General features: G+C 40.5%; 1 protein-coding gene across 2 annotated transcripts in view; it reads left to right on the top strand.

Moving 5' to 3' along the window:
* The window catches only part of IGF2BP3 (insulin like growth factor 2 mRNA binding protein 3), a 120,495-nt gene that overhangs the window by 69,126 nt on the left and 30,030 nt on the right, over positions 1–21,339 (top strand). For both annotated transcript variants that reach the window (XM_064506314.1, XM_064506315.1), the window contains 7 exons: positions 4,257–4,308; positions 4,401–4,464; positions 13,109–13,393; positions 15,588–15,722; positions 16,303–16,425; positions 18,937–19,072; positions 20,968–21,099. In XM_064506314.1, coding sequence (XP_064362384.1) covers positions 4,257–4,308; positions 4,401–4,464; positions 13,109–13,393; positions 15,588–15,722; positions 16,303–16,425; positions 18,937–19,072; positions 20,968–21,099 — 927 coding nt within the window. The remainder of the gene's footprint in view (positions 1–4,256; positions 4,309–4,400; positions 4,465–13,108; positions 13,394–15,587; positions 15,723–16,302; positions 16,426–18,936; positions 19,073–20,967; positions 21,100–21,339) is intronic.

Genomic DNA, 21,339 nt, shown 5'->3' on the forward strand with positions numbered 1-21,339 from the left:
TTTCTTTCCTCATGTTGTTGTTTGACTTTTTTTCCCTTTGTTGTTAAACCACCTGTAACACTCAAAGTGTTCGCAGCCAGAGATGTTCGCATGCTGCTTCACTGAATGACTATAACCCTCCCATCTCTGTCTCTCTAGTTGGGGTTTCAGTTGTGTTTAGTTTGAAGTCCTGATCAGCACCCTAGGAGCTGGGAAAGAAGGGGTGGCCCTAATGTATTTGCTTTAAGTGAGTAGAGGAGAAAACTTCAGATTCTGCAGGTAACACTGAGTCCCGTGTCTAAGATGGATGACTTCTGATGCACCTGATGTTTTGAGACTGCTTTGTGATGTAGGGCATAGCCCAAGTCCTACAGCACACATATGAAGATGTGTGAGAAATGCCCTCGATGCTCTGAAAGTGCCCAAAACAGCTGCTCCGGTTTGTTCAAAGGGTTCTACGGCTAACCTTGGAAACCTGCATGAGAATTGGGATATTTTAATGTGTGCTTGGCGTTCTCGGCTCTACTGAAGAGTAACATTTTCTTGTTAGGCAGCCTTTATAAAGCAGCCTCAATTTGTAGGGCTTGCTGTAGGGTAATGCTGTTTATAATGAAGTCAGAATTGGCTTTTAGAGCCTGATGAATGAAAGTCCACAGTATAAGACTGCAGCTTTTTGTGAGAGAGACATCTGTGCTATAACAAGAGCAGGAGACCCAATTTAGACAACTGCTAGAATGAGAGCTCAAGAAAAGGAAAGACTTTTTCTAGCTTAGATTAAATATTTATACAAATAAACTTTTCTTTTCAGCTGCTCATCAGAATTGCTGCTGCACCACCAACTTGGCTTTGAGTTTTGCTCTGATTGCCCAATAAAGCTGTACATGGAGAGTGTTACGGAAGAGCAGCTTAAACAAAACATGTTTGTTTTGCAGCAGAACTAGAGGCTTTGGGCTAGAGAGAAAAAATTGGGGCTAGAGAGAAAAGACAGGGCAAAGAGATATGAAAAAATGGGAAGATGCGAATAGAAATTGACTGTTGCAACAAACACATGTGAAGCAAGAAGCACATGCAAAAATTGGGTCCTGTGCATCGAAAGTGAGTTATAATGGAGGATGTGATTTTTGAATTCCATCTCAATGACTTTTCCCAACTGGATCAGCTGGTTCAGTTAGAAGTACTCTCCCCCTGCAAAGCTGCTTACTGTAAAATAAATACATGCAAACTCTTACCCCAACCACTGCTGCTACTTTTTCTTAGCACACTTTAGATACAATCTGGTTAAAAGACTACCTCTGGGGTGTCGCTCACACCCAAACCCTTGCTGCTTGAGACTGATGGCAGTGCAGATGCAAGCGTGTGATGAAGGGAGTCCTGTGGAGAGAAAGCTCCTCGCACCCCAGAGGGTCGCTTAGTGCTGCTGTTGAAGAAAGCCCCAACCCTTTGAGGAAACATATGCAAAAGCAGTTTGGTGAAGTAACCCCTTTAAGAAAGTAGGACCTGGAGACACTTGGATTAAAACCCAGATGGATGCAGTCTCCGACTGAGACAGCTCGGAGGAGGATTAAGGAAGGGAGTAAGTGGAGAAGCCCTGCTAAAGGGGAGCAGGGTGCCGAACGCCCAGTGCTGGGCTGTAATGCAGTGATAATGGCAAAAGTGCCTTTTCGTTCTTGGGCTTCTTGGAAGAGATGTGAATCTAGCATGGTGAGGGGTTTTCGATAGCGGATTAGAAACAGTAGTTGGAAGTAATAGTTTTTGGAGAGAATGTAATATCTTTACACGAATACATAGATTCAGCTTTTAAGCACTCCTTTTCTTCTAGGTGGAGCAGGTGACTTTAATATGTGGGTCTTCATTTAAAAATGTGCTTAGCAAAGGACATCAATTTAATATGGAAATAGCTTACAAAATATTGGATAACTTTTATTCCGTAAAGCCTTGTAGCTTTTCCCTTTTCCTGTATTGTAAGGATGAAAATGAAATTCTCTAATTTTGAAGGGATGTAGCTGTGGGTCAAGGTGGGCATGGGCTGGTGGTTGGTTTGCATTGTTCAAATGCAATGAAAATTTGTCCTAAGTAACTAAATAAGTTGGCTCATGTTGTAGTCCTGTTTGCTGTGTAATACTGCCCTGGTGTCGACATCCTGTAAGAACAAAGAGATTGCTTTATCAGCCTAATGAACTCTATAGTATGCAGTTTCCAGCGAACACCTTAAAATGAGTCTCTGAGCCAGGGACTTGCCTTGCTTTTTCACATTTTAAAACCCGGACCCCACCTGAGATTCTGTTCATTCTCTGATACCAGTTATGACAAAATTATCATTTAAGCTTTCTACTATAGATGGCTTTTCTCTGATCCCATGCAGTGACTGTCCTAGTTTGTGCTGAAGTGCAAGACCTCAGAATTGCAAGACCTTGCAACTCCTGCTTGTCTGTGTGAACGTTTCCTTGGAAGAGTCTTTTATTTATTTTAATCCCCTGGAAGATCCCTGCTTCAGTAATATCTGGTGAATTTCAGAGTAAAATTTTCCTTAAATAGTTTGAAATTGTAGAATCTGAGCAGTGGCAGAAAACCTGGGTTTGAGGTGACCGAGAAGACTTAGGCGCTCAGGCTAGCCTAAGCTCCAGTTGTAGGAAGAGATGACAATAATCGTGGGCTTTTTTGATAGACAAATTGTTATTAAGAAAACTTGCTGGCCCCTATGTAAGATGAGAGGTGGAATTCTGCATTTAGTAGCAGTGATACGTCGTTCAAACTTGGCAAGCAGTGTGTTGCCTTTTAAATATCTGGATTGAAATATTACCTTTGAAATGTCTGCATGCAATTTCAATTTTAATAGGTGGTAAAGATTAAAATTCAAAATTATATTGATATAAGCTGTCATTAAGTTTGGGCGCATAAACTGCAGTTTATAGTTTAAATGTCTTTTGTATTGTAGTAAAAGCGTACAGAACATTAATAAACTATCATTTTGAATTCCTAACTGCATGAGGAAATGGACTACACTTTGAACCTTCAGTTTTTGAGGATTGGGGTTTTGTGCACGCTTAGTTGCTAGTTATAATAAGTGGAACCTGATTGGAATGATAAGCCGCACAAACGTGATGTATGCCTGTGCTTTTTCTTCCCTACGTCTTTGCTTCCTTATTTCCTTCCTTTTCCCAAAAGAGCTTCCTCCCTTTCGTTATGACGTTTAGCCTTGCGACAGTAACTGAGGAGAGGTACTGCTGGCACAAAACGGGTTCAAAGTGTACTTTCTCACTTTTTGATGCAAACTGTAAACACTTTCAGTATCATTTTAATTCTTGAGGCAAAACATCTGGATGCAGTAAACCCCAATGATATCTTCGTGTCCTGTGCTAGTTACACTGGTGTAGTTACTGTTCTCTTGCCTGTTATTTTCTTCCCTTTAAGAAATAAAGTATATATCATCTGGATTTTAGAAGTGATGCAATAGCAGGTATTTAATGATTTTACTGAGATATTCTGTCACCTTGATTTTCCTGCAAGTCTAATTGTTTCTTGCCTCTTCTCCTTCATCCCTCATTTGACTAGAAAACAGAATTATGCCAGATGAGACTACTCTGTTCAGATTTCCCTCGCCCCTTGTCACATGTTTTTACCTGTTCCTGCCTAGCTTTCTGCTAAAGGACAAATTAATTGCGGCTTTCAAAGGATTGTCAGGAGGCTGGTGCTAGCAGATGCTGTGGAGCTGGGTCTTTGGGAAACCTGAGAGAGCAGGCGCGGAGCAGCCCTGCCTGTGGTGGCAAGGCCTGTCAGCCTCGCTGGGCGCACAAGCCCACAGCTGCGAGAACAGAATATATTTTTCCATACAACCTATGAGTATTGGGGGAGGGAGAGGGGGACACAAAAATACGGTGGCAGAGTTGCATATGTGCTCAGGTTACAGGGAGGGATATTATTCCAGATTTGCTTTTTTAAATTCCTCTCACCTCTGCCTAACCCCACTCTAAGTGGGTACAGGTGATCTGGAGACTTATTTTCAAAGATCAGGACTTACCGTGCAGTGTGATTTCTTGGAGTTCTGTTCTGTATTTTCACATTCATGTTAAGGTTGCAAATGCAGAATTTCTGAAGTGAGAACAGCAATGCATGGTTACTGTTCCCAAAATAATTTGTAGCTCAACAGAGCAGTTGTCTCGAATGCTATACATTTTGGTCAAATGATTACAAATTTTCGTGTAATTACAAGTTGTGTTTTTTTGTTTTGTTAATACACTTTAAAATTGACATCTGCCATTTCTTTTCCCTCTTGATAGGTGCTGGATAGTTTGTTAGCTCAATATGGAACAGTGGAGAACTGTGAGCAAGGTACATGCCCTGATCTCAGATTGCTTTTAGATTTGTAGTGGGAAGCAAGTGCACAGTGAACTTAATTTTTTTCATTGCTTTTTCCTCTCTAGTGAACACTGACACGGAGACTGCAGTTGTAAATGTAACATACGGCAATAAGGACCAGGCTAGACAGTAAGTATTTTCCTTGTTACTGTACTCCAGCTTGCATGTTGGGAGTTCATGTTATCTTGTTGTTATCTTGGTGCAGATTGTATATACAACTTTGCTTCTGATAAATCAATTAACAAAATGATACTGTAAGCAATAACATTTTAAGACAGTCTCTTGACCCTTGCCTGCCCCCCAGTCTTATGTGCGTTATTTTAGTTATTTTTTGTCACTAATTTTACCTCCAATATGCTAAAAATATTTCAAAATAAGTTGAAAATTTGGGTAAAATTATTTGACTGGGGAAGGTTGGAAGTTAGTGATTTACCAATGGCAAACAATGAGAGTTTATCACTTAATGATTTTTAGCCATGTTTTAAAATACTTTGTGATGCCTTTCTGCAGTGCTGGATGTTCTGCCTCTTCTGTTCAGAAGCCGTATTCTTCTCCTAATTGTTTCCGCTTTTCTTGCTGAGGTTTTTTGTTTATTTTTTTGTTAGAAAATTAATGTTCCTTTCAAACAGAGGAAAAAGGTGATAATCAGAATAATTAACTTATTTGGGCTTTTTGAACTTTAGGCTGCCTACTTTATACTTGCTCATATCTTTGGTAATCAGTAACTTTTAATCCAAACATTAAAATTTAGAATTTAAAAATATATATTCTGCTTTCTTAATGGCTCTGTCTCCTTTTTCTTTAAGCATTCATATTATGCCTTATGATGCCTTATTTTTCCTTTTCCACCATGGGTAGAATAAGGACTTGTGTGTTGCTTAATTTTTAATCTGGGGGCATAAACATGTTTGTTTTCCCCTCTTTTTAACCACAGCAGGTTAAACAAAACGAAACCCAGAGAATAGCTTACAACGATTTTTTTTTTTTAACTTTGAAGTTTCTGCCACCTTGTGGCTAACTAAAATCAGCAGTTAAGATACAGACTATGCTTATGGTATGCATTAATACAAAATTACAAGTCAAATAATATTTGTACACAGAATTAAGTAATTATGACTTTTGCATAACTTGAATGCAGCACATGACATGTTTAATCTTCCTGAGTTTAGCTTACTTGTTAGAATATTCTAAACAAATGTGATGGGAAACTTGTGTCAATTTGGGTCTTTTTTTTTTTAAAGAGGCAATACGTTAGAAGGAAGCAATATTTTTCTTAAATTCACTGTTATCGTCTCAAAACTTGCATCTGTCAACAAGATTTCTTCATGTTATTTTGTTGTTTTTAACATAACACATCTCACAATAGTTAAGAAAGATGATGAATTTCTAGTTCTGAAGAAATGCATGGTGCCATGTTATAAATTAACTTTACATTTGACAGTTCCCTCTGAAAATGTAAGAAGGAAGTGCTTAAAATACCATGGGGAAAAAAGCGTGATTCATATTTCTGATCTGTCATCTATGATGTGAGTTCTTGGATGTATGCACTCTGTTGAAAACAACAATGTACAATTTCTTCCCTCTCAAATTGGCTGTGCTAGTGATTACATTTTAAGGTTATTCCTGAGGAAATGCTGAGATAAGCCAAAACTGTGAAGACGCAACCAGGATAAAATTTTGTTTTGCATGAGAAATTGCATAAAAATAACTGAAAGTATCTTGCATTTGAAGCCGATGAGTTAGAGTCCAGCATGAATGTTGGAGGAGGACTTGAAGTGGTAGAGGTTGAATGATAGAGAGTTTGTTGGTTGCCTCAGGCAGGTGGGGCAGGTGGAGGAGCCTTGATTTGCTTTGCAAATGCTTACATACAGACCCATGTGTGTGGGTGTTCTTTGTTTTTGTTTTTTAAGGGGATGAGTCTTATTTTTTTTATACAGAAACTGCTAGCTCAAATTGGCTTGGTCTTTAACCCTAGTAGCATATAACTTTGCAACCATTTAGAAACCCCTAACAGAAGAAGTGGCTAGATGGAGGTTTTTCTAGGAAATAGACTGTGAGGAATTGCAATGAAAAATAACTACAGGGTGTGTGTGTGGCTTTTCTGTAGTGACTGTGGTGGTGTTTCGGCTGGTGGTTGTTGTTGGGTTTTTTTTGTTTTTGTTTTGTTTTGTTTTGTTTTTAAGACATGACCCAGCTTTGCTCCTTGGAAGAGGCTGTGGTGGACAGTAGTGGCGGTGGGGAGAGAGTGCTTTGAGAGTGCTGATATTTGATAAAATTCAGTGTTGATCAGTCTATGCAGTATAAACAGTAACAAGAACTGATGTTCTTGAAAGCTGTTTAGAGTGGTTTGGGATCAGCAGCTGCTAACAAATTTTGTATTTCTGAAACTTAGTTTTTTAGGGGAAATGATGCTCTTGGCTGTGACTTTTGGAGAAAACACTATGACATTGTACATTTTTCTATGGTCCTGCATACAGTGGGTCCTCTGTTTAATTGGGTCTTTTATGCATTTTTTGCAACACACCTACTAACCTCACCGTTAGTAGTGTTGGCTGACAAAACACGCAAAGTTGGCTACCTCCCCACTGGATAGACTATGTGGCGTAGCTAGCTGCGCCTGTTGGAGTGCGTACTGACAGCACTGTGTGGTGAAGGTGCTGCAACACAATCTGGAGATATTTTTGATAACCAATCTGAACAAGTGTGGTATGCATTGCTTGAAGGATGTTACTTCTAAATAAATCTTTGGTTCCACCCAGTTTAGGAAAGTGAGTGTTCTTTGGTCTCGCAAGCCTAATGATTGTGGCAGGGTTTTTCTTCCCGCTTCTCTAGGCTGGTACTGTGGCCGCAGCATAGGCAGCACAGGGCTGCATCCAAAATCAATGTGGAAACTGAAATCAGTGATGAATGCTGCAGTCTTCCAAAGCAGCAAGACTTAGACAGAGCACATAGCATCAAAAATCTGAGGCTTAAGAGTTATTGCATACACACGTTGCTATTGTGTATGCAATCACTTAACACAGTAGTGGATTATACTTGGGAAAAGAGGAGGACAGAGAGCGAGTGACAGACCCCCATAGCTGGTGGCTCAGTTTGAACACCCCGATCAGCATTCTAGGTCCTGAAGTGGCTTGGGATCTTCTCGCCAGAGGGGGACCTCCTGCTCTCCCACCATCGATCCGTGGCCGTAATCAGCAGGTGACATTGACTGTGTCCACATGACATGCTGCCACTGGTTACTATTAGCATCAAAAGCTACGTTACCTTGTCTTTTCCTCCCCCAAATGTTTTAGATGCATAGACTCCTAGTGCATGCTGTGGGATTTAGCTTTACCCAGGCCTTTGGAAGGGAATATCATGCAGAGTTGGCCTTGTGTCCATGGGGTCAATGTATATTGTTTTTTATGAGGCTAGGTACTTATTTTTTTAACCTTATTTTTTTAGTTAAGGGATGAGGTATGGCTGTTGGCTGTGTCTTGTAACTGATGGTATTTTAACTGTTGGCTAAAACAGCAGAAGCCCAAGATCTGTCTCTTTGCAGATGTAAATGGTAATACTGTCTTCTGAGTGTTAAGGGACTAGTGGACACCTTTTATTTAGAGTGCATGCAAGCACAGACAAAAAAGAAATCTTTCCCTTTATATGAAGTATAAAGCTATGTATGTGCATGCTTGCAACATGCATCCTCGCTGAAGGAATGTTAGTTTACATAACTAATACTTCTATATGCCATCGGAGGTCACATCTAATGTTGCCATAGGAACAATAATACTGCAAATCAGTGGTATGTGATTATAGCTTAGATTTATTTTTGTTTTGTTTTTATTTTCAGAAACACTAATGACAACTATAATTGTATTTAATGCAAAAAACATCATAATGGCAAAGAAAAATCACCATCTAAATCAATCTTCTCAGTATGCAAATATATCTGCTCGGGGTGAGGGGAGGTGGTGTAGGCACAAGCTGCATGTGGGAGTGAAATATGTTCTCCATCAAGTGCTTAGTGTCATCACACTATCAATGGATGAGTGATTTCAAGCACTGGTATTTCTAAGGGGAGGTGCCATATTCATTTATTTAAAATATTTAACTTCCACTAAAGGCAGAAGGAAGAAGAAGGCCGCGCAAACACGATTTCCTAGAGAACTCATAAGCAGACAACAGTGAGAGATGCAATTTTTGATCTGAAGAATTTGGGTGACTAATTTGTAAAACATTTCTTCAAACGCTGCCGCCTTGTGTGGGGAGCTCTTGCCTCTGAGCAGGTGTCGCTGGCGTGTGAGCCAGGCTGCCGGGTGTCATAGCAGAGCATAGGCAGTCGCTGCTGCAGGCTTTAATGAACTTGTTTCATAAAAAAATTTTTGACTATGCTGCAAAGAGCCCCCTGGCTGCCGCAACCCGGGAAGGCAGAGGTGTTTGCTGACGGGCAGAGGCGGCACTGCTGTGGCTGGGGCCATGAGGATGCGCTTTGCCAAGGGAGGGGGATCTAACACGTATTTGGTGGACTGTAAAAATGGCAAAATGCATGGCATGGGGGTTTCCTGTAGCCTTGACTCTTTCTTTGTGGCACTAGCGGTACCTCCTTCAGTCACTTGCACTCCCCAGGCTCACGGCCTCTTCGGCGGGGGGACGGGTACGGCTCCCCAGATGGCGAGTGCTGTGCAGAGCGCCAGCAAGGCAGAGATCTGTCACGAGTGCACTGCTGCCCTAGCAAAACGCGTGGCTCTTCCCATGATGCTGGTACAGACTGACCTTAGTTAGGGAGTCCATGGTTTAAATCAAGAGATGAGCAGGTGCTGTTTCTCAGGAATTTTGCATCTACAAGACAGCTCTGAACTTTTTGCAGAGCTGGGGAAAGCAATGGCAGATTTAATTACATTTGGTAGATCTGAGAAAAAGTGAAGCTAAACCTAGAATGACATCTTGCTGCTTTTTTGTTGTTGTTTGGTTTGTTTGTTAGTTATGTCTTCAAGTCGTGTCCCACTCCCTGTCAAGGTAGTGCTAAATGCCTTTAAAAATCTGGGCTTTGGCCACGATTACTTGTTGTGCTGCTGAAGGACTCTTAAACTGGTATCTTACCTCACTACAGCCATAAGTTTTCTGCCACAAAGTTCATAAAATGAGTAAGTTTTTCAGAACAATTAAATAAAGGTGTATGATGGTACGTTAAAAATCTAGCAAAAACTGTCAAATGTTGGAATCTGAGGTCCAGGCTCAAAATTCACAGTGAAATTTCAAAAGCTCTGGGTGTTCTTTTCTGTAAAAAATGCATCAGGACTCTATTTGCTGGGTCTTTCAAAATCGGTCATTTTAGAATTCCTCTCTGTGCCTGAATCTGTGCTGACCGTTAGACACCCGCCCTCAAAAACTGCGGTTTTGCAGATGAAGCTTAGTGGGGTTAAACCACAAATGAGTCAGGAGGGCAGTTCAGTTCGTGGCTCTTCTTCTGACTTGAGCAAGTCAGGTAAACTCTATCATTTGCCTATAAAGCATGGATAACCCTGTGTTGACTCAGAGGGTGAATTCAAGTTCTCATTTTAAATATCTATATAACTAGCTGAAGAAATGATACTAGACATTAGTCTCTAGTATCCAGCTAGAGAAGTGAACTTTTAAGACAGGTTTGTCTTCAAAAGCAACGCCCCAATATTCTTGAGTTATTTTTCCACATCATCATACTGCTTTGGGCAGCAGTTGTTCACTGCTAACATAATTAATATCCCAAAATGGAAAATGAGCTTTTCTCAATTGCCTTTGAATTTAAGGTACTTGTTGTCATATAGAACCATTTTGCAATATAGAAACTCTTTTTAAGTAGAAAAATTCCAACCTTCTTTCCAGGGAAAGTATGCTATATGCCAGTTGTTACTGTATAATGTTTGTTGTGAAAATGTGCTGGGTGTGTAGCTTAGCTGCAAACAAAAAGCTTACTCTTTTCTTCCCCCACCATGTCTGAGGAAGAGTGAGAACTCTCAAGTGCTGATTTAATGCAAGATTTTGCAGTAGTGCTGGGATTCTGCTCTATAATCTTTGAAAGCCAGAGAAGCTTGAAGTGTTTTGGGAAAGATGCAGTGTCTGAACTTATCAAATGAACATGTGGAAGGGAATGAGTTGGGATGGATGTCAACCCGGAGCTTACCAGCATTTTCCAGAAACGATACTTGTTCGTGTCTCCAAGATCTTGAGCTTTGACCGCAAAAGAAACAGGGCTTGTGCAATGGCACTGTCAGGGGGTGCCGATCCCCAGCCTGGTAGCTCTTCAGCTTGTTGGCTGGTTTCAGTAAAATGTAACTCAAAAATAGAGATCTTGAGGATATTCCCAGCCAACCAGCAGGTGATAATATGTTCGGGTTGCATAAGAGAGACACTCCAGGCCCCACCCCTGAGAGAGATTTCAGCAAAATGCCTTTTGGGCATTGGAGATCCATGCAGAAGCTCAACTCTGAGACAAATCCATAGGAAAACAAGTTTCATTAGCTCTGCTGTTCACGTTCCTTACTGTTCTTGTAAACACAGCTTTCTATTTAATAAGATGCTCTTCAAATTCAATGGAGTAAAGTTACAAAATGTCAGCTTCAAAATTGCTTGACCAAATTTTAATCTAGCTCTCTTTTTTGCCATGTGCTATAAGAGATTCTCTTATTATGGGAGCAATTACACTCCCACCCCATCCCCAACGGACTCACGTCTTATTTGGTGAACAGAAGTATTTAATGAGTAGTGATCAGTTATTCAATATTTTGCTTTCCTTGTTGTCCGGTGGGGTTGCCCCAGGCCTTATTTATTGCCAGGCCTTATTAAACACTGCTCTAAAGATGACAATTACTCGTTTTCTCCTAAGCGCTTTACTGTCCTGTTGGAGTATGTCATGGATGCAGATTTATTCCCTCAGAGAGGAGAGGGGCATGTTATCCTCTTTATTATGGCTGAGGCTTAGTACTGTATACCACTTCTTGCATGTAAAGCTACTGCTCAGTTGCAACAGCTGTTTGAGACCCAGAGGCCTGATTTTTCAAATGGGACACCTAAGAGATGAGTATTACTTTTTTACTGGCTACCCATGAAAATTTAGGAGGCTGGCAAGCACCATCCGTTATCGCTGCAGTAGAGGCAGGCACGAAGCTCTTGCTGAGGGCAGTGGTTGATAAACCGGCTATAACTACATGCAAATGCATGTGAGCAGAGGGACTGGATTAAGAGCCTGAATTTGAAAGACCTCGCTCCAAAGCATAGGGTTATTAGACCTTTTAAAGAAAATATTGGCAGGTTCTTTAACATGAGATGGAAATCCCCTCCCTCCCACTAGCATTTTTGATTGAAATTTTGTCTTTAAACAAAATCGCTGTTAACTTTGGTCCAAGTCTAAGCCTGGCATTACTAAATCGCCCCAAATCAATGTGTGTTTCAACAATGTCAAAATATCACATTGTTGGCTATCTAAATAATGCAATTTTTAATGAAAATCCGAATGTCTTTCTCAAAGATGTAAGTTCATACTAATACCTTACCAGCATGCTGCATGTAATTTAGTTACTCCAGTATTTCCTGGATCTTTATTGACTCTATTCTGTTGTGACAGCAAGTTCTTCTGCACTTCAGAAATCTGTCATTTTATACTGCCCCCTTCTGTTCCCTTCCTAAAAAGGAGGAGACCGGCAGGTCTGGTTGACTTGGAAGCACCTTGGTTAGTTTAAACTGCCCCTTCCAGAGTCTTTCCCCTTCATCCTTTCTCCTGTTGGGAACATCATCATATCCTCAACAGTACGAGGGGGGCACTTTTTTATGAGTGCTGTCCAGAAACTATGTGACTGGAGGTGTTTTCAGTCACTAGGGTTAATCTGCGTACAAGAAACGCGCATGTCAGACTGTGCTTGATCTTCAGCATTTAAGCCTTGTCCCTTTGAGGAAGCAACAACAGTTTGCCAACTAATCCAGAAGAAATACAACCTCAGAGCTTGCTGTAGACAAGGGCCTCTTCTTGAACGTAGCAGATGTCTGAGTGGATTTATCTCATGTTTAACGTCATGCTGAACATGTGTTTGGTATCGTGCTGTCTGCGTGTTCTGCAAAGCCACTCCAAAGGTTTAACTTGCTGGTTAACTTTAAACGTGCTTAGAACACGACTAGCTGGTGAGTTGTAAGGTGTTTCAGCGCCACGCTAAGTGGTGTTTCCAGTGCCACCGGTTGACTTGAAGCACTTTATTTCCTGCAAAGAGTGAAGCATGAACTGTGTCTCATACCTCTTTCTGTCACAGCTATATCACTTATTATGAGAACTCCAGCCCAAAGCTGTGCTGGCAAAAACCTGAAGGTAGGTGCTGTGATACCAGCTAAAAAAGTTTTCCCTCTGGTTCAGCTTTAATTCTGTTTGGGAAAGTGATTTAAATTAAATCAGCAGAAGAATGCTTTTGAGGATATAAGCTGTGTCTCCTGCAGGTTTTGCTGATAGGGTTGCACTGGCAAAACCTTTTAAGTGCAGAGAAGCTCAGAGCAAGCAAGAGCTAACTTGCAGTCCTAATATGGTGAATTTAACAAAAAGCATTTTAAAAAAAGAAAATAAAAAGCTGTGTAATCTAAATCTTGATTTAAAAAAATTGAATGTAACTTTTCATCTAGGAATAAGTTTTCAGCGTTGTCATAAAATTTAGGAAGAGTAGAAGTCTACACCTGAATGATTTTTTTTCATTTCCTAAGATCCCACGTGTAACTGGTTTTTTTTTTTTTTCTTTCTTTCTTTTTCTCTCCTCCTCCCTTCACTCTGTAAATACAGAGCAATAGAAAAACTGAACGGGTTTCAGCTTGAAAACTATTCCTTGAAAGTTGCATATATCCCTGATGAAATGGCAGCCCAGCAACCTCCGCAGCAGCATCCCCAGGGAAGACGTGGATTCGGACAGAGGGGTCCTCCCAGACAAGGGTCACCTGGAGCGAGCACAAGGCAGAAGCCCCAGTCGGACGTTCCTCTGCGGATGCTGGTTCCCACGCAGTTCGTAGGAGCCATCATTGGGAAAGAAGGAGCGACAATCAGAAATATTACAAAGCAGACGCAGTCCAAGTAGGTTATTCTACAAAACTGTCACTGTAACCTCTAATGTTGTGCCCCTGTCTTCCACGTAAAGGGAAAGGCAAAATCTCTGCCCTTCTTTTATGGGGTAAGAATGTATTTATAAACCACTGAATAACACTGTTTTTTTGCTAGATGAACCCCCACCACTGGGAAACATCTTGCTTTAGGAATGTAAAAATAGCTTCAACTGTATCTGATTTGTCAGCTGTCTTGTATGATTTTTTTCCTTTGGTTTGTTTTGGTTTGTTTGTTTTTTCATCTTGATGTTTTTTGAAGGAAGCTCAACCTTACAAATACAACAAAGCACAGTTTTTCCACTTGGGGTAAACTGTGCAAGCATAGTTTGCTAGGAGACGACGAGACAGTTGTGGTGGTGTGTGGGTTTTGTTCCCTGCCCCCTTAATCTGGAATAGTTATTTAAACCAGGGCCCTTCAGAAAATTTTGCTGGTAAAATGATCTTGATTGTGGGGAGAAATCCTCCCATAATGCTGTCACAAAAATGGCCTTTGGAAAGCTGCTTCCGCTTCCATGGAAGTGTCACTTTTGGAGACCATGTGTCCGTGCTCCATGTTGCGTTCCAACCTGTGTGTACAGCGCTGCTTTCTGTACTGGGATGGCAAGCAGTGTAGTACCTGATGCCAGAGAGGGTTCAGTTATAGATGTACTAATAAGATTCTAGGCACAAAAAGTGAAACTGGAAGGGCTGTAGTATACCGGTCTGTGGAACGCATGCAGTCAGAGTGGTGACATATCCAAGTCTTTAGGTGCTTGTTCTAGCTTTAGTTTAATTCAGAGCATTATTAGGATTTATAAATGTTTTCAGCTGGCGGGGACAAAAACAAACTTCTGTATCTCCCCTTGCTGCTCGTTGCACCTCACCCCTACATATTTCTGGTGAATAAGTTCATTGGTATTGAGTTGCAGACCGCACCAAAATGTGGATAAAGGAAATGCACAGGAGGCAAAAAGCAAGCTGCTAAGTGTTGTTAGCATATTGTAACCCAGGAGAGTATTTGCTGTATTTAATGGCACTGATTTAAGAGATTTGTTGTGTCCTGACAAGACTCAGTTGTTGTTTACCTATAGGGAATCAACTTTCAGGTGATACCTAAAGCTTCTAATTCATGGCCTATAAAAGACCTGGAAGCTTGGCACGTGGAAAGCTCTCATCTCCTAAAAGAAGGCTGAATAGAGCAGGAACAATTGCAGGTTGCTGACTCTACAGATCTGTGACTTCAGGAATGGTGTCTTTGTTGTATTGGGGGATGAAAAATGTGATCTCCTTCCTCTCTGCACCAAAGGTTGCCTTGGGCTTCCTACCAAGTGCTGCATCACGAAACAAAATGAATTTTCAATATCAGAAAGAACTGGAAAATTAAAGGGATTTATTGAAGAGCAGCAAAGATAGCTGTTAACATTTGGAAACAGCTATGATTGGTAGAGAGGAGAAAGGAAAAAGCATCAGTGAGAAGTGTGTGACTTGCAGTTATTGGGAGGGTACAAATAATACCCAAGGTATTGTCTTGCTGCATGCCATGATTAATCTCATTAAATTTCTGGAGCTTCGTAAGCTAGGGTGTAGCTCAAGGCTGGTAGTTTTAGCATGATGGAGAGCAGAGCTAGCAGAAAGGGAATGCCAGGAGAAATTTTAGGCTTAAGAAGCATAGGAAATGATTTGGATGATGAATGCAAGTACTACTATGCTACCTGCTAATGAAGTGCTAAGAAACTCTGCTACTGAGGTCATTAAAAAAGACAAGGTGGGACAAGGCTCCAATTGTACTCTACCTGAACAGTCGTCATTAGCGTATTAGTTATTAGTGGAGTGATGGGGCTGGTGATAAACTGCTAGAATACTGGGAAAGCTTGAAATGTTGTCTTCGGTGGCTTATTGGAGACTGTCCAGTGTCTCCTCTAAATGTCTTGATGGGACTTTGGTGAAAAAAGGATATCCCAGTGTCCACAAAGATGGGTTTTAGCTGGTAAAATCAGGATGGGGTAAATTCTTAGTGAAATAAAATAATATTTAGGTAACTCTTAAATAATTTTGTACATCATGAACTGAAACCGCTTAAATGTAGTTGTCATTAGTTCAAAATAGGTTATTTTTATTAGACTTGGAAATATGCAAGAATTACTGTACAATACATGGCTACAGCTAGTGTTTTTCTGTCTTTGAAGAATTGATATTCATCGTAAAGAAAATGCAGGTGCTGCTGAGAAACCAATTACGATCCATTCAACTCCTGAAGGCTGCTCAACAGCTTGTAAAATTATTATGGAGATCATGCAAAAGGAAGCTCAAGATACTAAATTGTAAGTAAAAGGCATTTTATTGTGAAGGGATTCAAAATTCTGAATTCTTGTTGACTGCATTTAAAGATGTAATCTTTAAAGTCTGTTACGAAGTGAATCTTTTCTCTGTTGCTATTAGCCATATTTAACCACGTGCAAGAACCGAGACTTTTTTTCTTTTAGTGACCATGTACTTGCTTAATTAGCCCCAATACCCCTCTGCATTTCCAGCCATTGACTGGCTGTGATGTTGAGGAGAACTGGAGCAAATACTGAAGTCTCTTGAGCAACTAGTAGCTTTTAACTGGAGTGAACATAACAAGCTGTGAGCTCTCCCTAGAAGGTCTAAGGTGTATTGCTTCCTTACCAACAGCTTTTGCTACTTCAGTCTGGCTTTTATTTAGCAGGTATTTTATGATGAAACTTTAGATGATAGTACTGAAATATGCGTCGCACTTGGACTCATTCTGCATCTAGTTTAAACAGGTGCAAGTGAATGGGAGTGGTGGACATTTATAGGCAAATGGAATTTATCTGTAACTTGCATAAGAATTTGTACTCTGGTCTCCAGCAGTCTGACTGGGCATAACTTTCATTACAGTACAGAAGAAATTCCCTTGAAGATATTGGCACATAACAATTTTGTTGGTCGACTTATTGGCAAAGAAGGAAGAAACCTGAAGAAAATCGAGCAGGACACGGATACTAAAATCACAATATCTCCGTAAGTGTTTGGTGGCCTAATATTCTGGTCTGAAATGGCAGCAATGCCACTATAGTGCATTCAGATATACAGTTCTTATAAAAATATTATGTGAGTTTTGAAGGTTGTGATAACAATCTTTGAGTGCCTCTTCCATATTGTAGATTAAACTGTTACTGAAGTTCAGGTAAATTTATTGCAAGTGGTGAGTCTTCATGGCAAAGAAGAGTCAGGCAGTCAAGAGTGAGCCCAAAAACAACATGGGCTATGTGAAACATATGTTAGACTGTATTTTAAATGTTTGTTGTTTTTAAGGTATTATATTCTACACAAGGAAGAATGTTTTAAATTATAAGCCTGGATCGATTCTGAGCTATACGTGAAAATGAGTGAAACTAGTGGTGTTTAGTTTCTTGTGTAAGTTAGACTTTTGAGCAAGAGGGAGGGAAATAAAAAACTGAATACTGAAAAGAGTATTTTGGTGGTCATTCTGTCCATTTCTCTGTTGGCCTCTAGCAGTCAAACTGGGATATGTTGACTAGTCTTCTGCTTCAAAACAAAAGCTCTTGGTCTGTGGGTTTGCAAAGATGCCTGAGACCTGTTCAAATTTAGCCGAGATTAAGCAGAAGTTTTCACCTTTACTGGAAAATGTTGGTCTCTGCAAATTGAAGGGGGTGGGGAAAATCATGGATTAGACCAAACAGCTCTGGAGAAGCTTGGCCGTTACTAGTAGCTTTACCTTGGAGTAATATCTTCAGAAAACCTTGTATTTTGAGTAATGCTCTGCATAAACTTCCAAGTGTTTGAGAGGAGCCTCGCCTTAGGCTTTAGCTAGGAGGAGGAGAATAAGGTTTATATAGGCACTAGGGAAAGGAGCGAGTTTGGAAGACAGTGTATGAAGAGATGGGATTAAATGCAGGAGACGAAAACCATACCTGGCACAGAAGATAGCTCAAATGAAGGCCAGGAGGCTAAGACTGAATGAGATCCTTCAAAAAGAGTAAATCCAGAATCAGGTGAAAGAAATGGAGGGCTTCTTGAAGGTATGTAAATGTTTATAGAATTAGTTGGAAGGAGAGAAGTGGATCAATTAGGGGAAAAAGCACCCAGATGGCAAGTATGTTTCAATAAAAAGTTTTGTAAGATCAGCCTGATCACTTAAATGCATTGGCATAAATATTTTGTATGCGAACAGTATACAGACTGTTGACGGTATGCCTTAAAGGGAAGAAAAAATATTTACAGGGTAAATGGGATAATGGTCTTCATTCCATGAAGCAAACTTAACTTTATTGTTAATGACACAAATAACACATTGCCTGTAAGCACTTGCAGAGCAAACTTTAGTTTAGCAAGTTTATGGTTTATGTACATTTAAAATCTTGGACTAAAGATGTCGCTTCTGATGCTGTGTCTAAGATAGCTCCATGGAGTTGCCTCATTTAATCAGTAGCTAGTACATAAAGCATATATGCCCGCTGATTCTGTTTTGTCTGATTAGTCTTTCTCCTGATCTCTTCATTTAGGCTTTTGGTAAGCTTGCCCATAAAGTTAAAGTAAGGCAGCTGATTTGGGAAGCTGTTTCCTCTCTTATTTGGGGTGATTTCCACCACTTTCCTTCCTGATGTAGTACCTCAGTGCTCGCACACTGGAAACTTAACGATTGCTTTGTGGATGCATTTCATGCTTGCTGCTGCCTGACTGAGACGTGCAGGTTGCCATGCTTTCCGCTGTGCAAAGAGAAAGAAACTTGCATGCTTCTTTCTCTCCCCTTCTTGTCTGTCATAGGCTTCCTCGCTTCTCTTCCATTCTGCACTGTTTTTATTTTTTAGGGTTTTTTCTTCCTTCCTCAACTCACCTTTTCTCAGTATATGAATATGTCATGGTTCCCCAGTCAGTATATTACATCTTATCATAGTAGGTCAGCATTTGTTATTTAAGGAAGCACTAGATTTTAATGCTGTAACCCTTTCATTTTCTATAAGCAGTTACTAGTGTTTCACAGCAAATGTTGAATTGCACACAGCTTTTGATTTTCCCATTGTGAGGATTTGGAGGCTCTTCTGCAGTGTCACCAAGGGTTGGGTTTTCCCTTCCTTCCTTCAGGAATCCCCTGGTGTTTCCAGGGAAAGAAATCTTCTTGCAGTCCCTTGCTCTGGAATGTGCAAATTATCTGATGCCCTGTGTTAGCAGGGCTAGTTTGGAGCGCAAAGCTGACGAGCGCTGGTACTGCTTTGCAGCCCATGGTCTAGCGGTGTGTTGTATTTTCCGTTTTGAAAGGTATTTGTTCATGCGTTGCATCTAAGCGCATCTCCACCATTTGATGCCGAACCTCGGTATGGTGGTTTCTGTTGAGTTTGCTGCGAGGGAAGAGTTTCTCCAGATTCTCTGAGAACTATGTTTGAGCCCTGTTGTAAACTGATCTTACGCTCTCTGGAGGGCAAACTCGGCATATTCAGATGTCATCACACTCAACTGATAAACCTAGACTAACATCTACTGCTTGTTAATGCACTTTTGTTTTATCTGTAGATTGCAGGACTTGACACTCTATAATCCAGAACGGACCATTACAGTTAAAGGCAGTATTGAAACTTGTGCCAAGGCTGAGGAAGAAATTATGAAGAAAATCAGGGAATCCTATGAAAATGATATTGCTGCTATGAATGTGAGTGGTCTTACGGCATGGTCCCTTTTTGGAAATTAGAATTGGAATAACTTGGATCTAGGGGAGCTTTGGACATCATCTGGCCCACTGAGGGGCTTGCTAAAAACAGGGCTAATTTCAAAGTTAGATGGGGCTGTTCAGTGCCTTGTTCCCTTCAGGCTTGAACATCACCAAGGGCAGAAAGTCCACAGCCTCTCCAGGCAGCCTGAGCTGTGTCTGACTGCTCTCGTTGCAAAAATTTCTTTCGTGATATTCAGCCGTAATTTCCTTGTGGCAACTGAGGTTGCCTCTTGTAGTCATTCCTGGGGTTTGGGTGTGGGCTTTATTTTTATTACTTTTTAATTCAATTTTGTTTTAATGAAGGCTTCCTCTGTTTTGTTTTGAGCAGAGGAACTGAGAAATTGATTTAGATTGAGGAAATGAATGAGGATTTCACTTTTTCTTGTTGCAGAAACCTGAAAGGAATGTGTGTTTATATATAATTGTGGCTTATGTGCTGCAGTTTGTATAAGTTTCTTAAAGCAGTGATTCCTAGTCTCTTGATGTTAAAAGCGTAACATACAGAAGGAGGATCTCTCCTGCTTTCAGTTTTTTAATTTAAGAAAGGTATATTAAGGCTTTTCTTGATATAGATGATAAAGACATTCAGTTATTCAGAGATGATTGCAAATTATATAGTAAAAGCAACACACCTCATCAGTTTGAAGTATTATGAGCTCATATTGGGAAATGACTGAGATTTTTGATAGGCTATGAAAAGCTTTTTTTGTGTGTATATCTATATAAGTAAATGTTATGCTCTAGAATCAGGCTGGAAAACTTTAGTTTACTGTAGTCTCTGGTTTTCCAGAAATGACTATTCCTTATGGCTTCCCTACCGGCTGGAGGGAATATTCTCCCCACCTTTTCCCTCCCTCCCATCCTGTAAGCGGGACACAAACTGCACATGAGTACGTAGTGTTTGAGAGCCTAGGGAGCATTTTTTTGCTACAGTATAGTGAGTAAGGACACGGGCTGAGCTTGAGGCTGCTCTGCTGTTTGGCAAAGGTGTGGTAAACAACTACCTCTGCTACTAGATGGATTTCAGCTTTAGTTTGTTGTCAAGATTCTTGAAGTAGTGTTTTTTTTGTTTTTGTTTTTTTCCCGACTCATAATTGGCTTATCTTGATAGCCTGACATGATGCCTGTCTCTAACTGAAGTGTTTTTAAAGTATAGTCATGTTACTTGGCAATAATTTGGCAAGGTGAAAAATGAGACTGAAAAGTCCTGGGTCACTCACTGATAACGCGTGGTTCCTGGTACATAGTGCTGCTGCTTCACTCAGGGCAGTGAGCCAGGGGACGCACAACTTTACAGCTGATGGTTTCCCAGCAAACACTGGTGGGATCTTCTCCCTTTAGCTTTTGCTGATACAGAAGGCGAAGGATATGGAAGGGAAGAATGGGTGATAGTATGGGATACGTGAAAAATCAGGGCTTGTGAGTGAGGTTTTTCTGCCTCTACGGGGTGTTTGGTGGTTTTAAGTACAAAGCCAAAATGACAATTATCTCTGGTAATTTTGTTCACTCTGAATGTGAAACCTAAAGGTTGCACTGTTGCCTGGATTTTTTTTACCATCAGGCTTGTCATACATTTCACTTAATTAAGTTGTAGGGAGCAATTCCTAGCTGCCTTTCCTTCTAAGCCATGTTTTTAATGTCATTGGTCTATGTCTAGGGAATACATCTGAATTTGAGTCCTTGCAAGAATGAAGATTTAAAAGTTTTTTTTTTTTTTTTTTGAAATAATATACTAACATCTTTTCGAAAGGCTCTAATAGGCTATGCCAACTAGGATTTTGATTAGGCTTAATGACCTGAATTTTAAAGCTTAAATAACTCTTCTTCCATTGCAGCTTCAAGCACATTTAATTCCTGGATTAAATCTGAATGCCTTGGGTCTGTTCCCACCTTCTTCTTCAGGAATACCACCTCCCGCAGTGAGCGTTGCCTCAGCTGCTGCTGCTGCTTCATATCCACCATTTGGGGTAAGGGAAGTCTCAGATTGTGTTAGCGGATGGTGATATTAATCTGTACAATGCTGCTGTTGGGGAAAGTATTAGATCGTATTTTCTAGAGATTCTGAATTATTACACAAAGAAATGGAATGTAAAATGGAGTTAACAATTACTAAAAGTTTGCAAGTAATAAAATACTAGTCTGCAATTGTATTCCTGCTGATCTGGAAGGGGGGAAAAAAAGGGATCTGTAGTCATAAAGCAGGGATC

This window comes from Dromaius novaehollandiae, chromosome 2, assembly GCF_036370855.1.
Source record: "Dromaius novaehollandiae isolate bDroNov1 chromosome 2, bDroNov1.hap1, whole genome shotgun sequence".
NCBI classification, from domain to species: domain Eukaryota; kingdom Metazoa; phylum Chordata; class Aves; order Casuariiformes; family Dromaiidae; genus Dromaius; species Dromaius novaehollandiae.